The sequence below is a fragment of the Vulpes vulpes genome, chromosome X, assembly GCF_048418805.1.
Source record: "Vulpes vulpes isolate BD-2025 chromosome X, VulVul3, whole genome shotgun sequence".
In the NCBI taxonomy this organism is placed as follows: Eukaryota; Metazoa; Chordata; class Mammalia; order Carnivora; family Canidae; genus Vulpes; species Vulpes vulpes.
Window position 1 is genome coordinate 67,339,951 of NC_132796.1, and position 21,583 is coordinate 67,361,533.

At 34.8% G+C, this 21,583-nt stretch overlaps 1 protein-coding gene across 6 annotated transcripts in view; it reads left to right on the forward strand.

Annotated features, from left to right (window-relative positions):
• Positions 1–21,583, forward strand: part of DIAPH2 (diaphanous related formin 2) — a 1,085,411-nt gene that overhangs the window by 545,305 nt on the left and 518,523 nt on the right. For all 6 annotated transcript variants that reach the window (XM_072744409.1, XM_072744404.1, XM_072744407.1 and 3 more), the window contains one exon: positions 12,398–12,499. In XM_072744409.1, coding sequence (XP_072600510.1) covers positions 12,398–12,499 — 102 coding nt within the window. The remainder of the gene's footprint in view (positions 1–12,397; positions 12,500–21,583) is intronic.

The following is a 21,583-nucleotide window of genomic DNA, read 5'->3' on the forward strand; positions in this document are numbered from 1 at the left end:
TAAATTAGACAACATGTTTACTGTTTCATGCATGTTTGCTTAAATTTACTCATATATTTAACTTAGGTTTATACTTCCCTTCTATATTATATGACAGCTTCTAGGATCATTTTACTTCTTACTGAAACACATCTTTTTAAAGTATTGCTAGTGAAATTTTGGTCATTGTAAACACTAAAGTTTGTTTGATAATGTGTTTATTTCATCCTTGATCTTAAAATATATTTGCAATGGATATATAATTCTAATTTGTAAATTATTTTCTCAGCAGTGTAAACAGATTATTTCACCAATATCTGGTTTTGATTATTATTGAACAACATCCATTCTTCTGTTTATTTTGATTCATTGGGCTTCCTGAATGTAATGATTGTTATTTTATCAATGATGGATAATTATTAGCCATTTTTATTTAGAGTATTATCTGTCTTCTATGCTCTCTATCCATAGTTGCCTTCTATAATTCTAATTAAACATATTTTAACCATTCTCACTCTGTTTATGTTTTCTTGTGTGTACATCTCATAGTTTGTCTTTATGTCAAATACTTTACTGGGTATGTTTTTTTGTTCTTTTGTCCATTTTTACTAATTTTTTTATGATTTCTGCCTCATCTTCTGTTTTACTTCCTCCAATGAATTTCTAATATCAATTATTATATTTCTTATCTCTCTAGAAAATCTTTGTTTTTCAAATATTATGTCTTGTGTCTTTATAGGTCTAATTCTATTGTTTTTCTCACTGATTTTTACTATTCTTTTTTCACTGCTTCCTATGTTATCTTTATTTTTATTGTGAACTAGTGATTTCTAATTTTTATCTGTGGGAATACTTTGAAACTGATGTTTAAAGGTAGTTTCCTCCTCGGAAATTTGCATGAATTATTGCCAGACATCTAGGACCACTACCAAAGACTAATCACTTTAAGTTTAAATTCTCTTTCTCTCTCTCTCTCTCTCTCCTCATCTCTGTATCTCTATCTCTCTATTTCTTATTTCTCTCGGGATAGATTTTTAGGTGTGTGTGTGTGTGTGTGTTGGTTTTTTTTGTTTTTGTTTTTGTTTCTTTTTTACAACTAGGTAGTTTATATTCTGATCAAAAACCTGCATGGGAGCTGTCTTGTGGTTAGAGATTTATAGAGGAGAAACCCCATACTCTAGATACCAGAGTCAAGGCAAAATCAGGCAAGATTTCATACTGTTTTCCTTTGTGCGTGAGCTTTGTTTTTTCTTGAAGGGTAAGCCTTTCACTAGGGATATTATCTCTTGGGGTCTCATATTTACGCAGTTGAATTTTTCCTCATATCTTGTAAAAGGTCTAGGCCTTGTGTACACTCCATCTTATCTTCTAGACACATTGCAGCTGAAAACTGTGGACCACTAGAGATTGGTAGATGTTCCTAAGATAGTCTTAGTCTTCAGTATTTGATTATATCTCTGGATTAGTCCTTTATTTAAATAAAAAAAGATATTTTAAAAGAGTTTTATGTGTTCTCTAAATTGACAGCCCATACCCCATTTGACTACCCAATTGACTAGGGTAATCAGTCAGCTAGAAATAGAAGTATTTTCTAAAGTATCTCAATAACTCTTTTATTGGGAAGTTGGGACCAGCATATTACATACTGCTTATCTGCCCCCATGTTCAGGTCAGTATATTTTACATTCGATAAATGCCAAGTGTTCTTTCTGCTTAGTTAAAAATCATATTATCAGCTTGACCTGGATACCTGGTATGTTAAAATGTCCAGTGCATTATGAATGCCTCATACTGGCTCTTTGTTTCTTTAAAGAATAACTGTATACTTTTATGCATGTTTTGGAGGCACGTGTTTATAACCAGTTCTTACATGAAAACAGGGAAGTGAGGGATCCCTGGGTGGCGCAGCGGTTTGGCGCCTGCCTTTGGCCCAGGGCGCGATCCTGGAGACCCGGGATCGAATCCCACATCGGGCTCCCGGTGCATGGAGCCTGCTTCTCCCTCCACCTGTGTCTCTGCCTCTCTCTCTCTCTCTCTCTGTGACTATCATAAATAAATAAAAATTAAAAAAAAAAAAAACAGGGAAGTGAATACTTAAAGATAGCCAATAATGTATAAATCTCTTTAGCCAATTGAAATGATTTTCTGGGGCAGCCCAGGTGGCTCAGCGGTTTAGTGCCACCTTCAGCCCAGGGCGTGATCCTGCAGATCTGGGATCGAATCCCACGTTGGGCTCCCTGCAAGGAGCCTGCTTCTCCCTCTGCCTGTGTCTCTGCCTTTCTCTCTGTGTGTGTCTCTCATGAATAAATAAATAAAAATCTAAAAGAAAAAAGAAATGACTTTCTGGTACTATGGTCTCAGAAATAGAAGCAACCTCACGTTTCTGTGTTTATTGTTTTCCTAGATAGTGGTGTTTTTTACATTTGGATCTGCATAAACCTGGTAGCATTCTGACATCACATGCTTTGTGTAACTATATGCATATTCTGTTAGTGTGCTAATTTTCACAGTATACATAGAATTGCATCATTTCATATGACCCAATAAAAATCATGAAAGAGAATCACTGACTTTGTGAAGTGAAATAATTAGGTATACCATGAATGTACACCTTGTATGGTTGAATGAAATTTCCAGATAGTTTTTTGGTGGTATTCCACATCAAGTGCATTGCAATATTCTCATTTCAAAATTTGTAAGCTGTTAGCACATTCAAACTCCCTAGATAGTTAATATAACTATCAGGCCAGTTAATCATCATTTTAACATACTGAAGTTGGCTCTTATAGTCTATTATAGGAGTGGCTCTTATAGTCACTCTTATAGTCGCTCTTATAGTCGCTCTTATAGTCTATAACTCTAGGAGTTATAGAAATGTTAGGAATCAAACCAAAAGGAGAGAGCTGTAGCATGACCACCTGACAAGAAATATGTTTTGGGTCAAATGCAACACATATTACTGTCATTCATATGATTATTATGGTTCCACTATGTAGTTAGGAGTATATATGGCTGTTTTAAACCTATAATCTTCATAAGGACAGAATCTCTAGTGATTAACATAGCAGGAACCCCATATTTGGCAGCCAGTATACATAAGCTACATGGATGAGTGAAACACAAAGTGTAGAACAAGGCCCAGCATCCAAGTATATGCCATTTAAGCCAAAGAACAAGAGCACATAAATGTGTTTTAAGAATATGAAATATACACACATAATTTGAGATACACCATAAGAAAATATTGAAAAACATATAATGAAGTAGAGGAGTTAAGGGATTGAATTTTTTTTAATTTTTTAAAAGATTTTATTTATTTATTCATGAGAGACCCAGAGAGAAAAAAGCAGGCTCCATGCAGGGAACCTGACATGGGACTTGATCCCGGATCCCCAGGATCACGTCCTGGGCTGAAGGTGGCGCTAAACCACTGAACCACCCAGGCTGCCCAGGATTGAATTTTTTGACCAGATAAAATGGGGGGGGGGGGGGGGGGGGAGTTGTGTTAGGATCACAGAGATTCATTCAGGACTTTGGGGAAACATTTCTGTTTCTGTTCTGGATTTAAAAATGGAAATAAAGTACTTATTTATAAATATATTTGTCAATATAAGTTAAAATAATTCTGCCTTATATACTTATATATGTATCTTCTATGTGTATATATAGATATATAATTCTATATGAAATATAAATATGGGGACGTCCAGGTGGCTCAGTTGTTGCGCATCTGCCTTCAGCCCATGGCGTGATCCTGGGGTCCTGGGATCGAGTTCCGCATCAGGCTCCCTGCATGGAGCCTGCTTCGCTCTCTGCCTGTGTCTCTGCCTCTCTCTCTCTGTCTCTCATGAATAAAAGACACATGTATGCTATAATTATATGTCTATATATATACACGCTGTAATAACATATTCTAAAGGAATAAATAATAAATAAAAAAGAAATATTGGCCCTAATTAATTTATTTGGGGAATGATAGACTTAATTACAGTGAACCTAACACGACTCTTCTACTACTAAAATGACTTAATGAGATATAAAACAAGAAAGGTTATGTTTTGGCAAGAAGGAAAGGGCATTATGGTTCAATACTTTCACTTAACTAACCTTTAAGTGTGCAATTAACATTTAAAGGAAATAAAGTTCTATCAGCAATGGCCACAATAGCCAAACTGTGGAAGGAGCCTCGGTGTCCATCGAAAGATGAATGGATAAAGAAGATGTGGTTTATGTATACAATGGAATATTACTCAGCAATTAGAAATGACAAATACCCACCATTTGCTTCAACGTGGATGGAACTGGAGGGTATTATGCTGAGTGAAATAAGTCAGTCGGAGAAGGACAAACAGTGTATGTTCTCATTCATTTGGGGAATATGAATAATAGTGAAAGGGAATATAAAGGAAGGGAAAAGAAATGTTGGGAAATATCAGGAAGGGAGACAGAACATAAAGACTCCTAACTCGGGGAAACGAACTAGGGGTGGTGGAAGGGGAGGAGGGCGGGTGTTGGAGGGGAATGGGTGACGGGCACTGAGGTGGACACTTGACGGGATGAGCACTGGGTGTTTTTCTGTATGTTGGTAAATTGAACACCAATAAAAATTAATTAAAAAAAAAGTTTTGGAAGTATTATAGAGTAATTGTAGAAATGTAAAAAGTAGTTAAAAGCCCGTAGTCTGTTAGGAGAAATTCCTTCAGATACCAGTGACAATCATCAGAAAGTGGATTTGTGATGTGTAAAAGATGAAGAAAAATCTACTCATGTGGTGACATAGTTACTGTTTTCCCCTTTGTTATTTTCTTTGTGAACTGCACATTAACATTTTCTAGGACGAAACTTTCATACTGACTGAGAATCAATATTTTAAACATAAACCTTGAAATAGTTGAAAGATAATGCTCAGTAGTAAACAGGAGTGGGAGGGAGAAAAGGAAGGAGTGCAACTTTATAGGATATTTTCCTATCACCTCACATTTGTCATTCTCTAAATTGCATTTTAAAATTTATAATTTCTAGCTTCTTTTATGAACAGATTTTCACTTATAGTATAGAGTGTATCAGAACTAACCTTTGCAATTTATTTAGAGGATAAGTGATGATAGTACCACTAAGCTACTCAGTCAAAAACTGTATTCAATTTTTCATGTTTAAAATACTTGTCCAGTCTTCATCACTTCATCTGTTATTTTTTCTTGTTCTTATTACTAGCTACTATTGTAAGACTCCAAGTTTTTCTAAAAGCCTCTACTTTAGATGTTTTTAGGCATCTCCAGAAATCTTATGCATCCCATCAACTAAATTTGTCAGCTACAATGTAGCAGCTGTGGGTAATTTTCTGCATTTCCTGTTTTGAACCTTCTTCTATGGACTGTATTTCTGGAGAAGGGAGGAGTTTCCACATGGAGCACAGGTATTGTGTACTGAAGGCTTCTAGGTGCCAAGAATATGGGGTTTTCTGTGCAAAATACAGAAACATGTATCTTCCTTTCTCCTTTAAAAAAAAGGTTGATTAGAGGTGTACCAAAGTAGTGCTCATCACACAGTTCCCCTTTCCACAGCACTCAGACATTTGACTTTGTTGCAGGTAGGCATGTTGAGCCTGCTGATACAACCAAGAAACACATATGCTACACTCAGAATCACTCCAATCCCTTTTAAAATGCAAGCTTTTTTCCTGCATTTTAAAATGCAGGTTGGCTTTCTTATTGCATGATGTGCTTCGGTTAGACAGGAAATTTCTCTCCCAAGAGGCCCCTTAGTCTCCATACAAATGGACTTCCAGCTGATTCCTAGGACTGTCCACTTTATGCTTAAACTATGCCTTGAACCTGTATATTTTTTTTCCATTTTCTCTCTTGACATACTTTTGATGAGTAGGTAAAGGAGGTTGAAGGCAAATGAGCACTGGTATGTCTCTCTTCTGTCATCTTATCCTCCTGCTTCTTCTACTTGGAATTTTATGGGCATGAAGCATATTAATGTCCAGTCTTATAATACATCTTTGTGTATAAAGTTTAGTATGTAAAAAAATGTCAAGTATCTTTAGGGATTTTCTGTGATGGCCACTACTAGCAACATGGGATTCTAATGGAAGCTGGTTCATTAAGCAGTAAGTAGGATAATAGTAGTCTGCATTTGTTACACATGAGAGAGAGTTTTATTCCAGATATTACTTGTAAATAGAACCTACTGAGCACTAGCAGTTATATAAGTTTGTAACTCAGCCATAAAATGGTATCCAGAATCAGCATACATCTAAGTCAATTGAATGTGTTAAATATTTCATATATTAGAAAAGAAAAAGAAAAGATATGTTACCTGCTGTGGAGCCTGCATTCTGAACATGAGTTAACAGGTTACCTATAGCAAGTAGAGAAACAAAGTAACAGTGTTTCACATTCTGAGCTAGAATTTTATTTCAGGCCTGATTCATTCTATTGTACTCATTTTCATGGTTAAAATTGAGGGAAGTTTGAAATATATAGAATTGATATATTTACTAATTTTAATACTGTTCTTAATCTTTACAGTTTAGTGGCCAGTAGTGAAAATTATGAAGTACTCAAACTGATTCTGTTTTTCATTAGAATATACTTAAAAAAATCCCATTAACAGAAAAATTTTTTAAAAACAATTGAGTAAGGACGCCTGGGTGGAGGGTCTGCCTTCAGCTCAGGGCATTATCAGAGCCCAGGTTTGAGTCCTACACTGGGCTCCTGGTGGGGAGCCTGCTTCTCCCTCTGCCTATGTCTCTGCCTCTCTCTCTGTATCTCTCATGAATAAATAAATAAAATATTTAAAAAATTGAATAATTTACATGCATTGAAAATATTCTGGAAAATGGAAATAATAAATTAGTGTTTACCTTTTCATTTTATAAAATAAAATTATATTGATGAGGCAAAATAATGGAAGTTCTTAATTTCATTTGATTATATATACCTGTTGTCATATCAAAAATCATATTTCTTTTAAGGGAAAGGGCGTGATTTTTTAATTTTATCAGTTATACAGTGGATGCCATTGCAGGCCTAGAGTTTAATGGTAATGCAAAATTAACTGGAAGGAGGGAAAATATAAGCAGAGAGAACAAAAGAGAACTTGTACAGTTGTACAAAATATGATACAGTTGTTTCCCATGGGATTTATGTTATATGTTGCCTACTGTATTTTTTAACCTGTACTAGTATTCACTAACGGATATTGACCTGAGGTGGTCGTTTTGTGTAGACCAGTTTTGGTATCAGAGTAATGATGGCTCCATAGAAGGAGTTAGGAAGTGTTCCCTCGGGCAGCCCAGGTGGCTCAGTGGTTTAGCGCTGCCTTCAGCCCAGGGCGTGATCCTGGAGACCTGGGATCGAGTCCCACGTCGGACTCTCTGCATAGAGCCTGCTTCTCCCTCTGCCTCTCTCTCTCATTCTCTCTCTCTCTCTCTGTCTCTCATGAATAAATAAATAAAATTTTAAAAAATTATTTAAAAAAGGAAGTGTTCCCTCCTCTTAATGTTTTGGAAGAGTTTGAAAAGGATTGGTATTAATTCTTATTTAAATATTTGAATTCATCAGCGAAGCTATCAGGTCCTGGGCTTTTCTTTGTTGGGAGTTTTTCGATTATGTACACAATCTCCTTACTTGTTATAGGTCTACTCAGATTTCCTTTTTTTTTTTTTTTTTTATTTCCTGGATTCAGTTTTGGTAGTTTGTATGTTTCTAGGAATTTGTCAATTTCTTCTAGGTTATTCAATTTGTTTGTGTACAGTTATTCATTGTATCCTCTTATAATCCTTTATAAATCTCTGTAAAATCAGTAATAATATCCCAACTATCTGTGTTGTAGGATTGAACTCCGTGTCAGGCTCTACACTCAGCACAGAATCTACTTGTCCCTCTCCCTCTGCTCTTCCTTGCTTCTCTCTCTCTCAGATAAATGAATAAAATATAAAAAAAGAATGCACCTATTATTTTATTTTATTCAAGTTTTTATTTATTTGAGTAATCTCTACACCCCATGTGAACTTGAACTCACTACTCTAAGATCAAGAGCTCCATTCTCTTCAAACTAAGCCATCCATGGGCCCTTCCACCTATTGTTTTAGAACAGCCTTTTCCTCTCTTCAATTCTCTCAATTTTTATTTCATATATTTTTGAGCTCTGTTTTTAGTTGAGCATTTCCTTATATCTTCTTGATGCATTGAAAATTTTATCAGTTTAGAATATCCTTCTGTGTCTCTTATTACTTTTTTATTTCAAGTTTATCTTGACAGATAATAATATAGCAACCACAGTTTGTTTTTGTATCTGTGCATGTGTTTTGTTACTCTTTACATGGAATATGTTTTTCCATTCTTTTGCTTTCAACCTCTTTCTATCTAAAGGTGAGTCTCAAGTAGATAAATATGTTTGTTTTTAAGTCCAGCCTTCCAAACTCCTCCTTTTAATTGGAGAATTTAATTCATTTACATATAAAGTAATTATTCATAAAGAAGTGCCTAGTTCTGCCAGTTAGCTGATTTCTGTATCTCCTACATGTTTTTTGTTCCTTAATTTCTCTATTACTATCTATTTTTATATTTAGTTGTTTTTTTTGGTAGCCTACTATTTTGATTCTTATCATTATTTCTGTTATTTTTATTTATTTTCTTATTAGTTTCTTTAGGGATTATACTTAATATCTTAATCTTATAACAACCTATTTTTAATAATGCAAACTTAATTTTAATAACATAATCTGTTCCTATACATATTTGTCCCTTTTCTATTGTTTTTGTCCCAGATTACATCATTACACATGTTATGATCATTAACATTGATTTGTAATTATGGTGTTATGCATTGGTCTTTTAACTCATAGAAAAAAATTAAAAACCAAAAATACAATAATATTGGGTTTTATATTTACCTATGTAATTACCTTTATAATTGTTCATTATTTCTTATTTTTTTGAGTTACTGTTAGTGTCCTTTTATTTCTGTCTGTAGGAGGTCCATTAGTATTTCTTACAGAACAGGTTTGCTAGCAAGAAATTATACTTGTTGTTATTTTGGGAATATCTCAGGACTGTAAATATGTTATCACACTACCTTTTTACTTCCATTGGAGAAATCAGATATTGATCTTATTGTGGATTCCTTAAATGTGACAATTCACTTCCCTCTTGCTGTAAAATCACTCACTTTTTGGCAGTTTGATTTAATGTGTCTCAGTGTGGACTTCTTTGAGGTCCTGCTTAGAGTGGATGTATTTGGTCATAGTTTTCTTTAGCTCATTGAACATAATTAAGATTCGATTTAGTGGTTTTCACTATTAATTCCAAAATCTAAGTTTCTTCATGGTTAGTTTCTGTCATTTCCTTTTTTTTTTTTTTTTTTTTCCTGTGTAGCTGATGCCTTCCTGGTTTTGTTTTGTTTTTTTGTTTGTTTGTGTGCTTGTTTTTGGTCATGCCTAGTAATTTTTTGTTTTGTTAGAACTAGTCATTTGAGTATAACTCTGGAATTTGGATTTTTCTAATTCCTCACAGACTGCTGATTTTTTTGTTTGCTGAGGGCTGTTTGTTTGTAATTTCCAAATAGTTGATGCAAACTGTCTATTCCTTGTGTGCAGTTACTAGATTTTAGATTTCATTATCTCGCTGTCAACCAGTGATCTGACAAAGATTAACTTACATGTCTAGTTCTAAAGATCAGGGGAGGTATTTCTATTTAAGTCTTCTGATAGATTCCATCTGGAGAAGCTACTGCAACCCAAGAGGGTTGAAACCAAGGCAAGCACCTGCAGTGGCCCTTCAGGAAACTGCTCAACCAACCAAAATGCACGTTCTTAAATTTTCGATAACAGGATCCCCACTGCCCACCCTGACATCAGCCGACACCTCAAGTACTCAGGCACTATCTTCATAGTGGTGCTGAGGAATGGTGTTTGATATCTGTTTTGTGCATGTTGTTCTCTTACCAGAGAGCAGCAGTGTCTCCCTTCAACAAACACTACCCTTGTTGTAAGTATCCAATCAGGTTTCAATGTTTTGAAATAGTTTATTTAAATTACACTTTCTAGCTCAGTGATTGCTTTGGTGGTGGGACCAATCCTCGGAATGTATCCTTCTGCCATTTTGTGTCAACTCTACTTTCTTAAATCTTTTTTTCCTGCTTTTCTTCCTTTGATATGTCTTTTGAAATCTCATACAAGTCCCCAAAATGTTGGTTGCATGCTAATGTTATGATAATTAGAACTGTCTCATAGTCTAAGATAAACTATATTGAGAAGAATTAATCAATTTTGATTCTCTTCACCATCAAATTTGAACATGTATCAGACTTCATCACTTTAACTTGGTTCTCCGTTAAAGTGGGAATACATTGTGTATTTAAATACCAGCATTATAAATAACGGGATTTTTTTTCATAGGCTTGGTGTGGTTTGTGGGATTAAAGACTATTCCAAATTTTGCCAATTATGAAGAATAGATTTAACTTTTATTATTATTACATATGATTTAATTCTACATAGTATTTTTGACTTCCATATGAGTTGACTGGTAAAAAATAAAACGTAAAAATTTTGCTGTATAGGTTTAAAGCTCAGAAAGTAACTTGTTTGTTTCTTTGGTGTTGAGTTTAATAAGTTCTTTATAGATTTTGGAAACTAGCCCTTTATCTGATATGTCATTTGCAAATATCTTCTCCCATTCTGTAGGTTGTCTTTTAGTTTTGTTGACTGTATCCTTTGCTGTGCAAAAGCTTCTTATCTTGATGAAGTCCCAATAGTTCATTTTTGCTTTTGATTCTTTTGCCTTTGTGGATGTATCTTGCAAGAAGTTACTGTGGCCAAGTTCAAAAAGGGTGTTGCCTGTGTTCTCCTCTAGGATTTTGATGGAATCTTGTCTCACATTTAGATCTCTCATCCATTTTGAGTTTATCTTTGTGTATGGTGCAAGAGAGTGGTCCAGTTTCATTCTTCTGCATGTGGATGTCCAATTTTCCCAGCACCATTTATTGAAGAGACTGTCTTTCTTCCAATGGATAGTCTTTCCTCCTTTATCGAATATTAGATGACCGTACATTTCAGGGTCCACTTCTGGGTTCTCTATTCTGTTCCATTGATCTATGTGTCTATTTTTGTGCCAGTACCACACTGTCTTGATGACCACAGCTTTGTAGTACAACCTGAAATCTGGCATTGTGATGCCCCCAGCTATGGTTTTCTTTTTTAAAATTCCCCTGGCTATTCGGGGTCTTTTCTGATTCCACACAAATCTTAAAATCATGAAATGGGCAAAAGACATGAAGAGAAATCTCACAGAGGAAGACATGGACATGGCCAACAAGCACATGAGAAAATGCTCTGCATCACTTGCCATCAGGGAAATACAAATCAAAACCACAATGAGATACCACCTCACACCAGTGAGAATGGGGAAAATTAACAAGGCAGGAAACAACAAATGTTGGAGAGGATGCGGAGAAAAGGGAACCCTCTTACACTGTTGGTGGGACTGTGAACTGGTGCAGCCACTCTGGAAAACTGTGTGGAGGTTCCTCAAAGAGTTAAAAATAGACCTGCCCTACGACCCAGCAATTGCACTGTTGGGGATTTACCCCAAAGATTCAGATGCAATGAAACGTCGGGACACCTGCACCCCGATGTTTCTATCAGCAATGGCCACAATAGCCAAACTGTGGAAGGAGCCTCGGTGTCCATCGAAAGATGAATGGATAAAGAAGTTGTGGTTTATGTATACAATGGAATATTACTCAGCAATTAGAAACGACAAATACCCACCATTTGCTTCAACGTGGATGGAACTGGAGGGTATTATGCTGAGTGAAATAAGTCAGTCGGAGAAGGACAAACAGTGTATGTTCTCATTCATTTGGGGAATATGAATAATAGTGAAAGGGAATATAAAGGAAGGGAGAAGAAATGTTGGGAAATATCAGGAAGGGAGACAGAACATAAAGACTCCTAACTCGGGAAACGAACTAGGGGTGGTGGAAGGGGAGGAGGGCGGGTGTTGGAGGGGAATGGGTGACGGGCACTGAGGTGGACACTTGACGGGATGAGCACTGGGTGTTTTTCTGTATGTTGGTAAATTGAACACCAATAAAAGTTAATTAAAAAAAAAAAAAAGAAAGTAACTTGTTTTTCAAAGGTCTTTTATTTCCATGTAATCTTTTTATTTATCATTTATGTCCTAAAGTGCATTGAAACTAAACACATTTGTACATTTATTCACATTATGTTGTAATTCATTTTTTGGTTATTTATTTGGGAGAGAAGAGGAATATACACTGGTATTATAATAGAATCGCAATCAGAAATTTACTATCCTAGTTACTCACTTTTTAGAGTTGTTAATGCATGCTTAATAGTTCTAATAATAAAATATTAAATTTTTGTACTTCTATTTCTTTGTAGAACCTTGTTAAATATCTTCCTGAGCAGAAAGTACTCAGTGAATTAGCACAGCTGAGGAATGAATATGATGACCTCTGTGAACCTGAACAATTTGGTGTTGTGGTACGTATCTTACATAAAGGCCCACAAACTCAACTGTGATATAACAATTGTCAAAAAGAATATTTCAACTGTTGATTTTTTTTCAATCTGTACAATGGCATAATTAAACATAACGTTGACTGTCAGGAAAAATAAAACTATTATTTGTCATGCTATTGAAAAATAAAGAAATTTAGATTTATATTCTACAGAATACCTCAAGATATCTCATGGGATCTCCAACATACTAGTGCCAATATTTAATTCTATTAATTAATATATGAAAAGTAGTATATATTATTGTATTGGCTATTTTCTTCTTTTATTTAGATCTTGATGTTAGAATTTTCCCCCATCCTTCCAAATTAAGGGTAAATAAAAGAGTAGTAATTAGATAAATAGCAATATTCTAAAAAATTTTTGTTGTATGTGTTGTGTCAGAGAAAGCACAAGAATTTTTAGATTTCTTATAGAATGTCATTAATTAACTGAAACCTTTAAATACACTGTTTCAGCTGGGAAGAAAATATCATAAATACATATCATGCTTTAGTAGGATTAAATCATTACTGGATTGAGTTGTTTCCTCATCCCCTCCTCATTTTAAAGATTACAAAAGATGACTAGATATAAATTATGTATTAAAGGATATAGTTATATGTTTTAAGCATTCCCCAATCCTGCTATTGAAATAATGGGCAAAAAATGGAAAAGAGGAGATGGCGATTTATTTAAATTTCTTGGAGAAAAAGCTATTTTTAACCTAGGTATTCAATACAGGTTTGTTCGTGGTATGGATAAGCAGCTGTAATATGGCTGCCAACTTTACCCTGGCTCCCTAACAATTTCATATCTGAATACTAAGACTCAAAATTAACATTGGAACTAGTAGTCAAATACTGTGTTTCATTCAAATATTTTATTACCTTTTTAAAAGTAATGTATTTTAAACTTATCTGATTTCATACTTTGCAATTTAAAAATCTTATTTAACGTCAAAATGTGATAGATGGAACAGAGAACATGCCTTTTGAACATCTGCAATAACTGCTTGCCCATATTCAGAGCTTATTAATTCTCAGATATGACATTGCATATAGTGATGTGGAAATGTTCTGTCAAATCTTTGAAAAGAAAATCAGGAATGTGTACTTAGGATGAGAGAAAGCTAATGCAAAGCTAATGCTTAGGAAGATATTTTTGTCTTTTTTGAATTAAGCCAATTATTCAGTTGAACTGGCTAGATATTCTTTATTAAATACCAGTGCTTTAGTACAATATTTAATAAAATTTTCTAGACCAAAGTCCACATTTGAAACCTAAGCTGCTTGAATCATACTATAATTGAAGCAAGGCTATATACTATCTGAGAATTCAGCTGTGTCATGATGGTTATGAGTTCTACAGTAGGTACACTACACAGTTTCTCTGAAGTCATTTTTTTTTTTCTGAATGCAGTTTATCTTGGAAGATATATTAGTTTGCCAAGCAATTCCTTCAAGAAGAATATCCTTGGTGCCACACTGAGGAAATTAAGTTTCAGGACATAAAAAGCAATATACCTTCTGAACTAAATGCAAACTAGAAAATGGAAGAGGTTTCTTGTTTATGCACATAACCATAAATAATTCTGAGGCTGTGAATATGAAGTAACCTGGCCCTTTTATTTAACTCTCCCTATCCTTAGTTACATATTTGTAGGGAAAAAAGTCAAGGATATTACAAAGTAGTTTGTGTAATGTAAAGCACCCAAGGTAGTATCCACTAGAATTTGCCAAATAAAGTTTAGATAATCTCATATCTAGAAAAATGTTTTTGAAGTTATGATAGGCCCTAGTCTTTTAAGTACCAGCTATTATTGTTGCCATTATTATTTATAGAGAAAATGTATTGGGGTGCTTTGAATAGTATCTTATATATAATATATAATAAATGTGTATTTAATTAAATTATAGGACAATTATTAATCCCAAGTGTGAACCAGAGATTGAAATTCTTTAAAAGAATTATGTTAAAACATATTTCTCTAGGTTATTGCTAAAATTAAATTAATATCTGTGTGAATACACCCAAAGATTTTTTAATCCTCAAAATTTATCAACAGCTTACATTTAAATAGGAAAATTTCAAAAGTGTAGAATCATCTGCAGTAATGAGAGAGGCTCCAGGCTGGTTGTCTTGCTTCTGCTAATTCCTCCATCAAAATAATTAGTGTAGTCTACTTCAAATGTATATCCAACATGTGATTTCTATATTTAAAACCTTCAGTGTCTCCCAGAATTTGCAGAATAAAACCTGAGCTCCTTAGTATTCTCATTCTGCTGATAACTCTGGCTTTATATATCCCTCTTCTCTTTGGTGAACTGAATGAATTGGTGTCTTTATGACATTTCAGCTTTTACCTCAGCAGGACTCTCATTGCCATTTCAGCAGTTATTTTACTTGTTCCTATTCAATGGCCTGTCATTTTTCTATTGCAGCTATACCATATCTTACCTGATCTCCTCAAGTCTTCTAACCCTCCCCATTCGTTTCACTTAATACCAACAGTGTAATCTCTTACTCGCCAGAAAAAAAGGAAAGCGCTTAGGCTTTTAGAACATCCAATATCTCTTCTACCTACAAAGCTATCTCTAAGACATATCTTTTATTTACCTATTCTCTATCAAATCTCAGAAGAAGGGATACCTTATCACTATGACTAATATTATTGCCGTTACTATTATTATTTATACAAACAAAAGGTATTAAAGAGTTACTGTATCTGATACTATGTTAAGCACTTGTACATGAACCATCTTATGTATTCTTCATAATGCTAAGGTTAGTGCTCCATATTATGAATGAGGAAACCCAGCCTAAGGAAGGCTAGGGGCCTTGTCCCAAGGTTATGTAGTTAAGTAGTATATGCAGAATTCAAACCCAGGCAGTCTGACTTCAGAGACCGTGTTTTTATTCATGTTTTTTAAATTTTAAAACACTATTTTTATTGAAGAATAATTGACATACAATAGTGTATTCATTTCAGGTATACAAGATAGTGATTTGATATTTATGTACATTACAAAATGGTCACCACAATAAGTCTAGTTACCATGTGTCAGTATACATTACAATATTATTGATTACATTCCCTATGCTGTACATAACATCCCTATGTCTTATATATTTTAGAACTGGGAGATTGTACCTTTTAATCCTCTTCAGCTGATCCCTCCATCCCTCCAATCCCCTCCCTTCTGGCAACAACTAGCTTAATCTCTTTATGTATGAATTTGTCATTGTTTTGTTTATTCATTTTTTTAGAATCCATATAAAAGTGAAATAATATGAGATTTGTCGTTTTAAAAATTATTTCAATTAGTAAAATACACTGAAGTTCCATCTATTTTGTTGCAAATGACAGGATTTCAGAGTAATATTGTATTACACACACACACACACACACACACACATACCATACCATACCTTTATTCTTTTATTGATAGATATTTAGGTTTCTTCCCTACCTTGGATATTATAAATAATGCTGTGATGAATATAGGGATGCATATGTCTTTTCAAATTTGTGTTTTTGTTTTCTTCTAATAGAGTGCCTTTAACTGCAATATTGTTCAGTTGTATGTGTATGTGTGTGCACATGCACGTGTATGCATGTATGTATACACGTGAGATACTATACTACATGCTAATTTACTAACTCTGTTTTAGCCATTATTTTTTCTGTTTTTAAAGGTCTTTCTTTCCATTTATTTTTTTTAATTTTTTTATTTATTTATGATAGTCAGAGAGAGAGAGAGAGAGAGAGAGGCAGAGACACAGGCAGAGGGAGAAGCAGGCTCCATGCACCGGGAGCACGATGTGGGACTCGATCCCGGGTCTCCAGGATCGCGCCCTGGGCCAAAGGCAGGCGCCAGACCGCTGCGCCACCCAGGGATCCCTAAAGGTCTTTCTTTCCTTTCTTTCTTTCTTTCTTTCTTTCTTTCTTTCTTTCTTTCTTTCTTTCTTTCTTTCTTCTTTCTTTCTTTCCTTTCTTTCTTTCTTTCTTTCGAGAAAGAGAGAGCACATGTGCATGCATGTATGCAGGGGGAGGGGCAGAGAGATAGAGAATTTCAAGCAGACTCCCCAGTGATCCAGGAGCCAGACATGCAGCTCAGTTTCAGGACTCTGAGATCATGACCTGAGCTGAAATCAAGAATCCGATGGTTAACTTACTGAGCCACTCAGGTATCCCTGGACATTATTATCTCTTGCCTCTTTTATACTTCTGTTACTTTTATGGCCTCTTCAATTTGTCATTCTGCATTTTACTTTCTCTTCAGAACAGGGACGCCTGGGTGGCTCAGCGGTTGGGTGTCTGCCTTCAGCCCAGGGTGTGATCCCGGGTCCTGGGATCGAGTACCACAATGGGCTGCCTGAGAGGACCCTGCTTCTCCCTCTGTCTGTTTCTCTGCCTCTCTCTCTGTGTCTCTCATGTGCCTCTCCATGTCTCTCTGTCCATGTCCCTGATAGCTGCTGCTCTGTTTCCTAGTACCTGTTTTTTCAAGGATTCGTCTCCATTTATTTTCTACTTCTTTACCTCTCATCTCAACAAACAATAATCAGAATTCAGCCTCAAACAATGCATTAAAAATTCACTAAGAGAGATCATTAATTACCTCCTAATTGTACTTAAAATACACATCAAATCTACTCTTCATCTGTGCCATTACCACCTTAGCCCAAGCCAGCATCATCATTTTCTTTAACAATTGTGATATACTTTTAGCTTGTTTTCCCCACTCATGCTTTTGCCTTTCTCCAAGTCAATCTCAGCACAGCCCTCCAATGTGTCATTTCTAGAGTGCATTTGTGTTGCATCATATTGTTTATCTGCTAAAAGCTACAGTGCTCTTTCATGGCACTAAGGCGATATAAATTCCTCACCAGGATTTACCACCTTTCCCACTTCTGTCTCCTGTTGCTTTGCTTCTTGATCATTATACTATATACCTCAACCACATTGTATTTTATTTTCAGTGTATTGAATTTACCATGTTCTTTCCTCCCTCTGGCCTCTTACACATGCTGCTGCTTCTTATTCTTACTTGCTGCCTGCCTCTTTCCTGTTTATTCTTCTACTTTTAGCTTAAAGTTCACTTTCTCAGTGATACCTTCACTTGCCTATCAATCAAAATTAAAGCTCTCTATTAAAGTCCCTCAGAGCACCTTTTTTTCTTTTCTTTTCTCAAAATTATCATGGTCTTAGTTAAATATTTGTGAGGTTATTTATTGAATGTCTGTTAACCCCCACTGGATTGCAACTTCTTCAAGTGCATGCATCATGCTGATTTTATTCACATGGTGTATGCTTAATATATATTTGCTGAATGCATAGCTTGAATGCAAAATCAAGTGGGCCCATTTTAGTCCTGTCTAATTCTATATCCATATGGCACTTAAGACCTTGAAGAATTTAGCTTCCTTATTGAAAACTTTTCTTTATGTGCCTTCTCTATCAATACTCTTTCCTAATTTCATTCCTATAACCTCTGCCAGTGCCCTGCGAAGTTTGCATTATTATAAAATTTCTTGTATGTTAAAACTAAATCTCATCAGTTAGTAATAGACATATGCCAGAAGTGAGATTTTTCCTGCAAGATTCATTAAAGTTCTCATCATCAAAGAAAACACAATAAAATTGGCAAAACTTGGGGAAAAAATCTGACTTTGACTTTTTCAAGGAAATAAATGTACCTGAGACAATGACTGGGCTGCTAAGTTTTCTCTAAACTTTTTGATTCTTTTTAGCAGCACCATCATTGGGTTTGCTTATATTCACATGTAATAAGTTGAAAAGAAGTAAAAAAGGAAAAAAAAAGAAACAGAAAATAAAGGTCAGGGACCTTTCCTCTGTCAAAAGGCAGACTACCTGGTAAGAGCGTTATGCTAGTTCCCACACTTTCTATGATCAATATCCCTTTTCTTTGGTGGTGGGGGGGTGGGTAGATTGTCCACATAGCATACCACTAACTTGTCCTCCAACCCGCCTCCCACAGAATTAAATTTGGTACATCCTGGTCATTATTGCTGTACTTTTACTGGAAAAAAAACAGCACAGATCTTTGAAAGCTTTGCCAGTTAGAACCCCAGCAGGAGCTTTTAGTTTCTTCAGAAAGTATTTGTATCCCAGCTCTTCTAAAACCTCAGAGCTATGGAAATTACCGCTTGTCTAGCACCAAGGATGGAGACCCATATTGTATTATCTATTAAGCTAACACATCTTCTAAAAAAAAGAATATGATAATTAGCTCTTTTAGTAATAAGTACTTTGTTTTTCTTCGTTCAAAATCCCCCATATTTTTAGCTAATAACATTCTAAAGCTATAATCTAACAAAAATGTTTGAGATGGCCTAGTGCATATAAAAACATTCATAATGCAAAGCACAGATTATGTGATATTGCTGATAGCACATTTATTTATTTTATTTTATACACAAATCCATGAAGGCACAAGGAGCGGATTTATGCCTATAGTTGGCACAACTATAAAGTCTGTGTGCTTTTCAATTTTTTTAAAAGCCTCATAAGAGCTTATGAGCTCTATTCAAGATAGCTTAACCAGGTGAAAAGGATAATTTTAGAGGTTATTTTTCTCTTTCCCACATATTATCAAAGGCAATTAGTTTAGATGGAAAATTGTAGCTCTTCTGTTCCACTAATATTAAAATATTATTCAGGTTTGCATATTGGGAAAATCACATTTTTATTTCATAAGCTTTCATTCAGAGTGTTCAGTGTTTTGATATGTAATACCTTGATTTTTTTCTATTTTCATTCTTTTTGTAAATATGACTACTAGCTCTTTTTTTTTAAAGATTTTATTTATTCATTCATGAGAGACACACACACACAGAGAAAGGCAGAGGCACAGGCAGAGAGAGAAGCAGGCTCCATGCAGGGAGCCCGACGTGGGACTCGATCCTGGGTCTCCAGAATCAGGCCCTGGGCCGAAGGCAGCACTAAACTGCTGAGCCACCCAGGCTGCGCTGAATACTAGCTCTTATATCTAGATGTGTATTCATTTTATCTGATGAAAAAACTGGTTTAATAATTTTGAGATCAAGTAAAAGAAAACTCACCATAACTCATTCTCAAATCTGTGTATTTATATTCTTGTTTATTTCATTAATTTCTCATAATAGTTCATTTTGTGGCAGGATTGCTTATTTACATCAGCTTTTGCAATAAATAAAATAAATAAAATAAAATAAAATAAAATACACCTGAAAACTGAACATTCAGATTAGGCCTGATATGGATATCAATGAGGTTTTGCTACTGATTGGTTTTCACTGAATTTAAAAACCAGAAATGAACTCCTTTTCCCCCTGTGTTTATCAGTAATCCCTAATACAACAGCATAGCACAGCCATTCTTGGCCTCAAACAGTTGTTTTCAGAAGGATGTTTTGAAGTTCTTTCAAACTCCTAGTGTGATTCTCTTGAGTTTACAGTGTCTTTCTGGGCAGACTGTGTTACTATGTTTTGTTACAGACTAAAAACTAGTAGATGTTTGTTGATGCATAATTTCCACCTATCACTATCTTTGGAGGAAGTATTGTCTATTAGGATATCAGTTTTTTTCTGATATAGACTCAGTTTTTTAAAAATTCTTAAATTGAAGTATAGTTGACATATATACTAGTTCATGTGTACAGCATCATGATTTGACAACTCTATACATTATGCAACAATCTATTTTTCCAAAGCCTAATTTTATAGATTAACTATGGCTCTTATCTCTCCTTACATCTAGTATAGAAACATTTGCCATTGGATCTGAATAGTGGGTACACTTGTATTGATTATTTTGTCCAGTCCAGATACAAGGTATACTGCAGAAAGTACAGTGATAAGCAGAAGAGATCTTGTCATTGAGAAGGTTATTGTCTAAAAGAGGAAAAGCAAATTACTTAATAGAGAATCACAGATGTCCTTGCTATATTTCCATACTTCCAGGCAGAGTTTTGCACAGTCATTGGGTCTGGCTTCACAACTTGTATAGGCAGTTCTGCCTGCTATCTAACTTAAGTCTACCCTTCTTTAATATGACTTTATTATCATAGCCTTTATTATAGTCACTGATCCAAGTTATTCTTGTATTTTCAGTGTGCAATGGATCCTAATAATATTTAACTATTTAGGACAAATATCTTGTAACAAGGTATATTTGTTACAAATGTTTCTGTTAATTCTAATGAATTCTTAACATTATATTTTGAAGAGACTATAAGATCAATTATGTTTGCATATGATGGTAGTTGAAGGAGAGTTTCTTATCAGTGCAAAAAGAAAGATAATAGAAATAACCTTAAAGATGGTTGACACATAGGAGCAGGAGTGGCATGTGGCTATCTCCTCCTCCTTCACACGTGATTTTTACACCTGTGATTTTTTTTTTCCCTCTGGATTCTTACATCAGTTTGGGAGTAGATCGATATTTACCAGCTGCATAGGTAATGAAGTATATAAAATTTATATAAACAAAACTGGGTCTGACTCTTTGGGGGAATAACCTACTTGTAGCTGTTCTCACTAAAGCTGTCACTTCATTTTTTTTAAATATAGTACAGATCACCTAAAGAAATGATAGCTGCTTGATGTGATTTGATAGACAAGTACCTCGTAACACAAATAAATCCCTTACATAATACAACACCATGGTCAGCACCCCACAGTACTTCAAGAAATGAATTGTAAAACAAAGAAAGTCAACTAAAATGCTACCAGAGAGCACAACTATAAACAAATATATATTTCAGTTGAGTTTGTGTTTTATTTAGTCACATCATTTAGGTATTCTCCAAGTGCCTTTATGAGACATGAGCCTTTTAATAATTGTATCTGTGGCTGGCTATGTTGCTCGATACTTTTTTTCATTTCTAAGCTTAGTTATTCAATATATTCCCTTATATAACTAGATCTTGTAATAGAGATTCAACTCTTGTCTATCAGTGTACCCAGTCAGATCATAAAAATTCACACTTTTGACTGCAGCAAATTCTGTTAGTATTATCAAGGCATACTAATTCGTGGCTACAGTTAAGAGATGAATATTGCTTC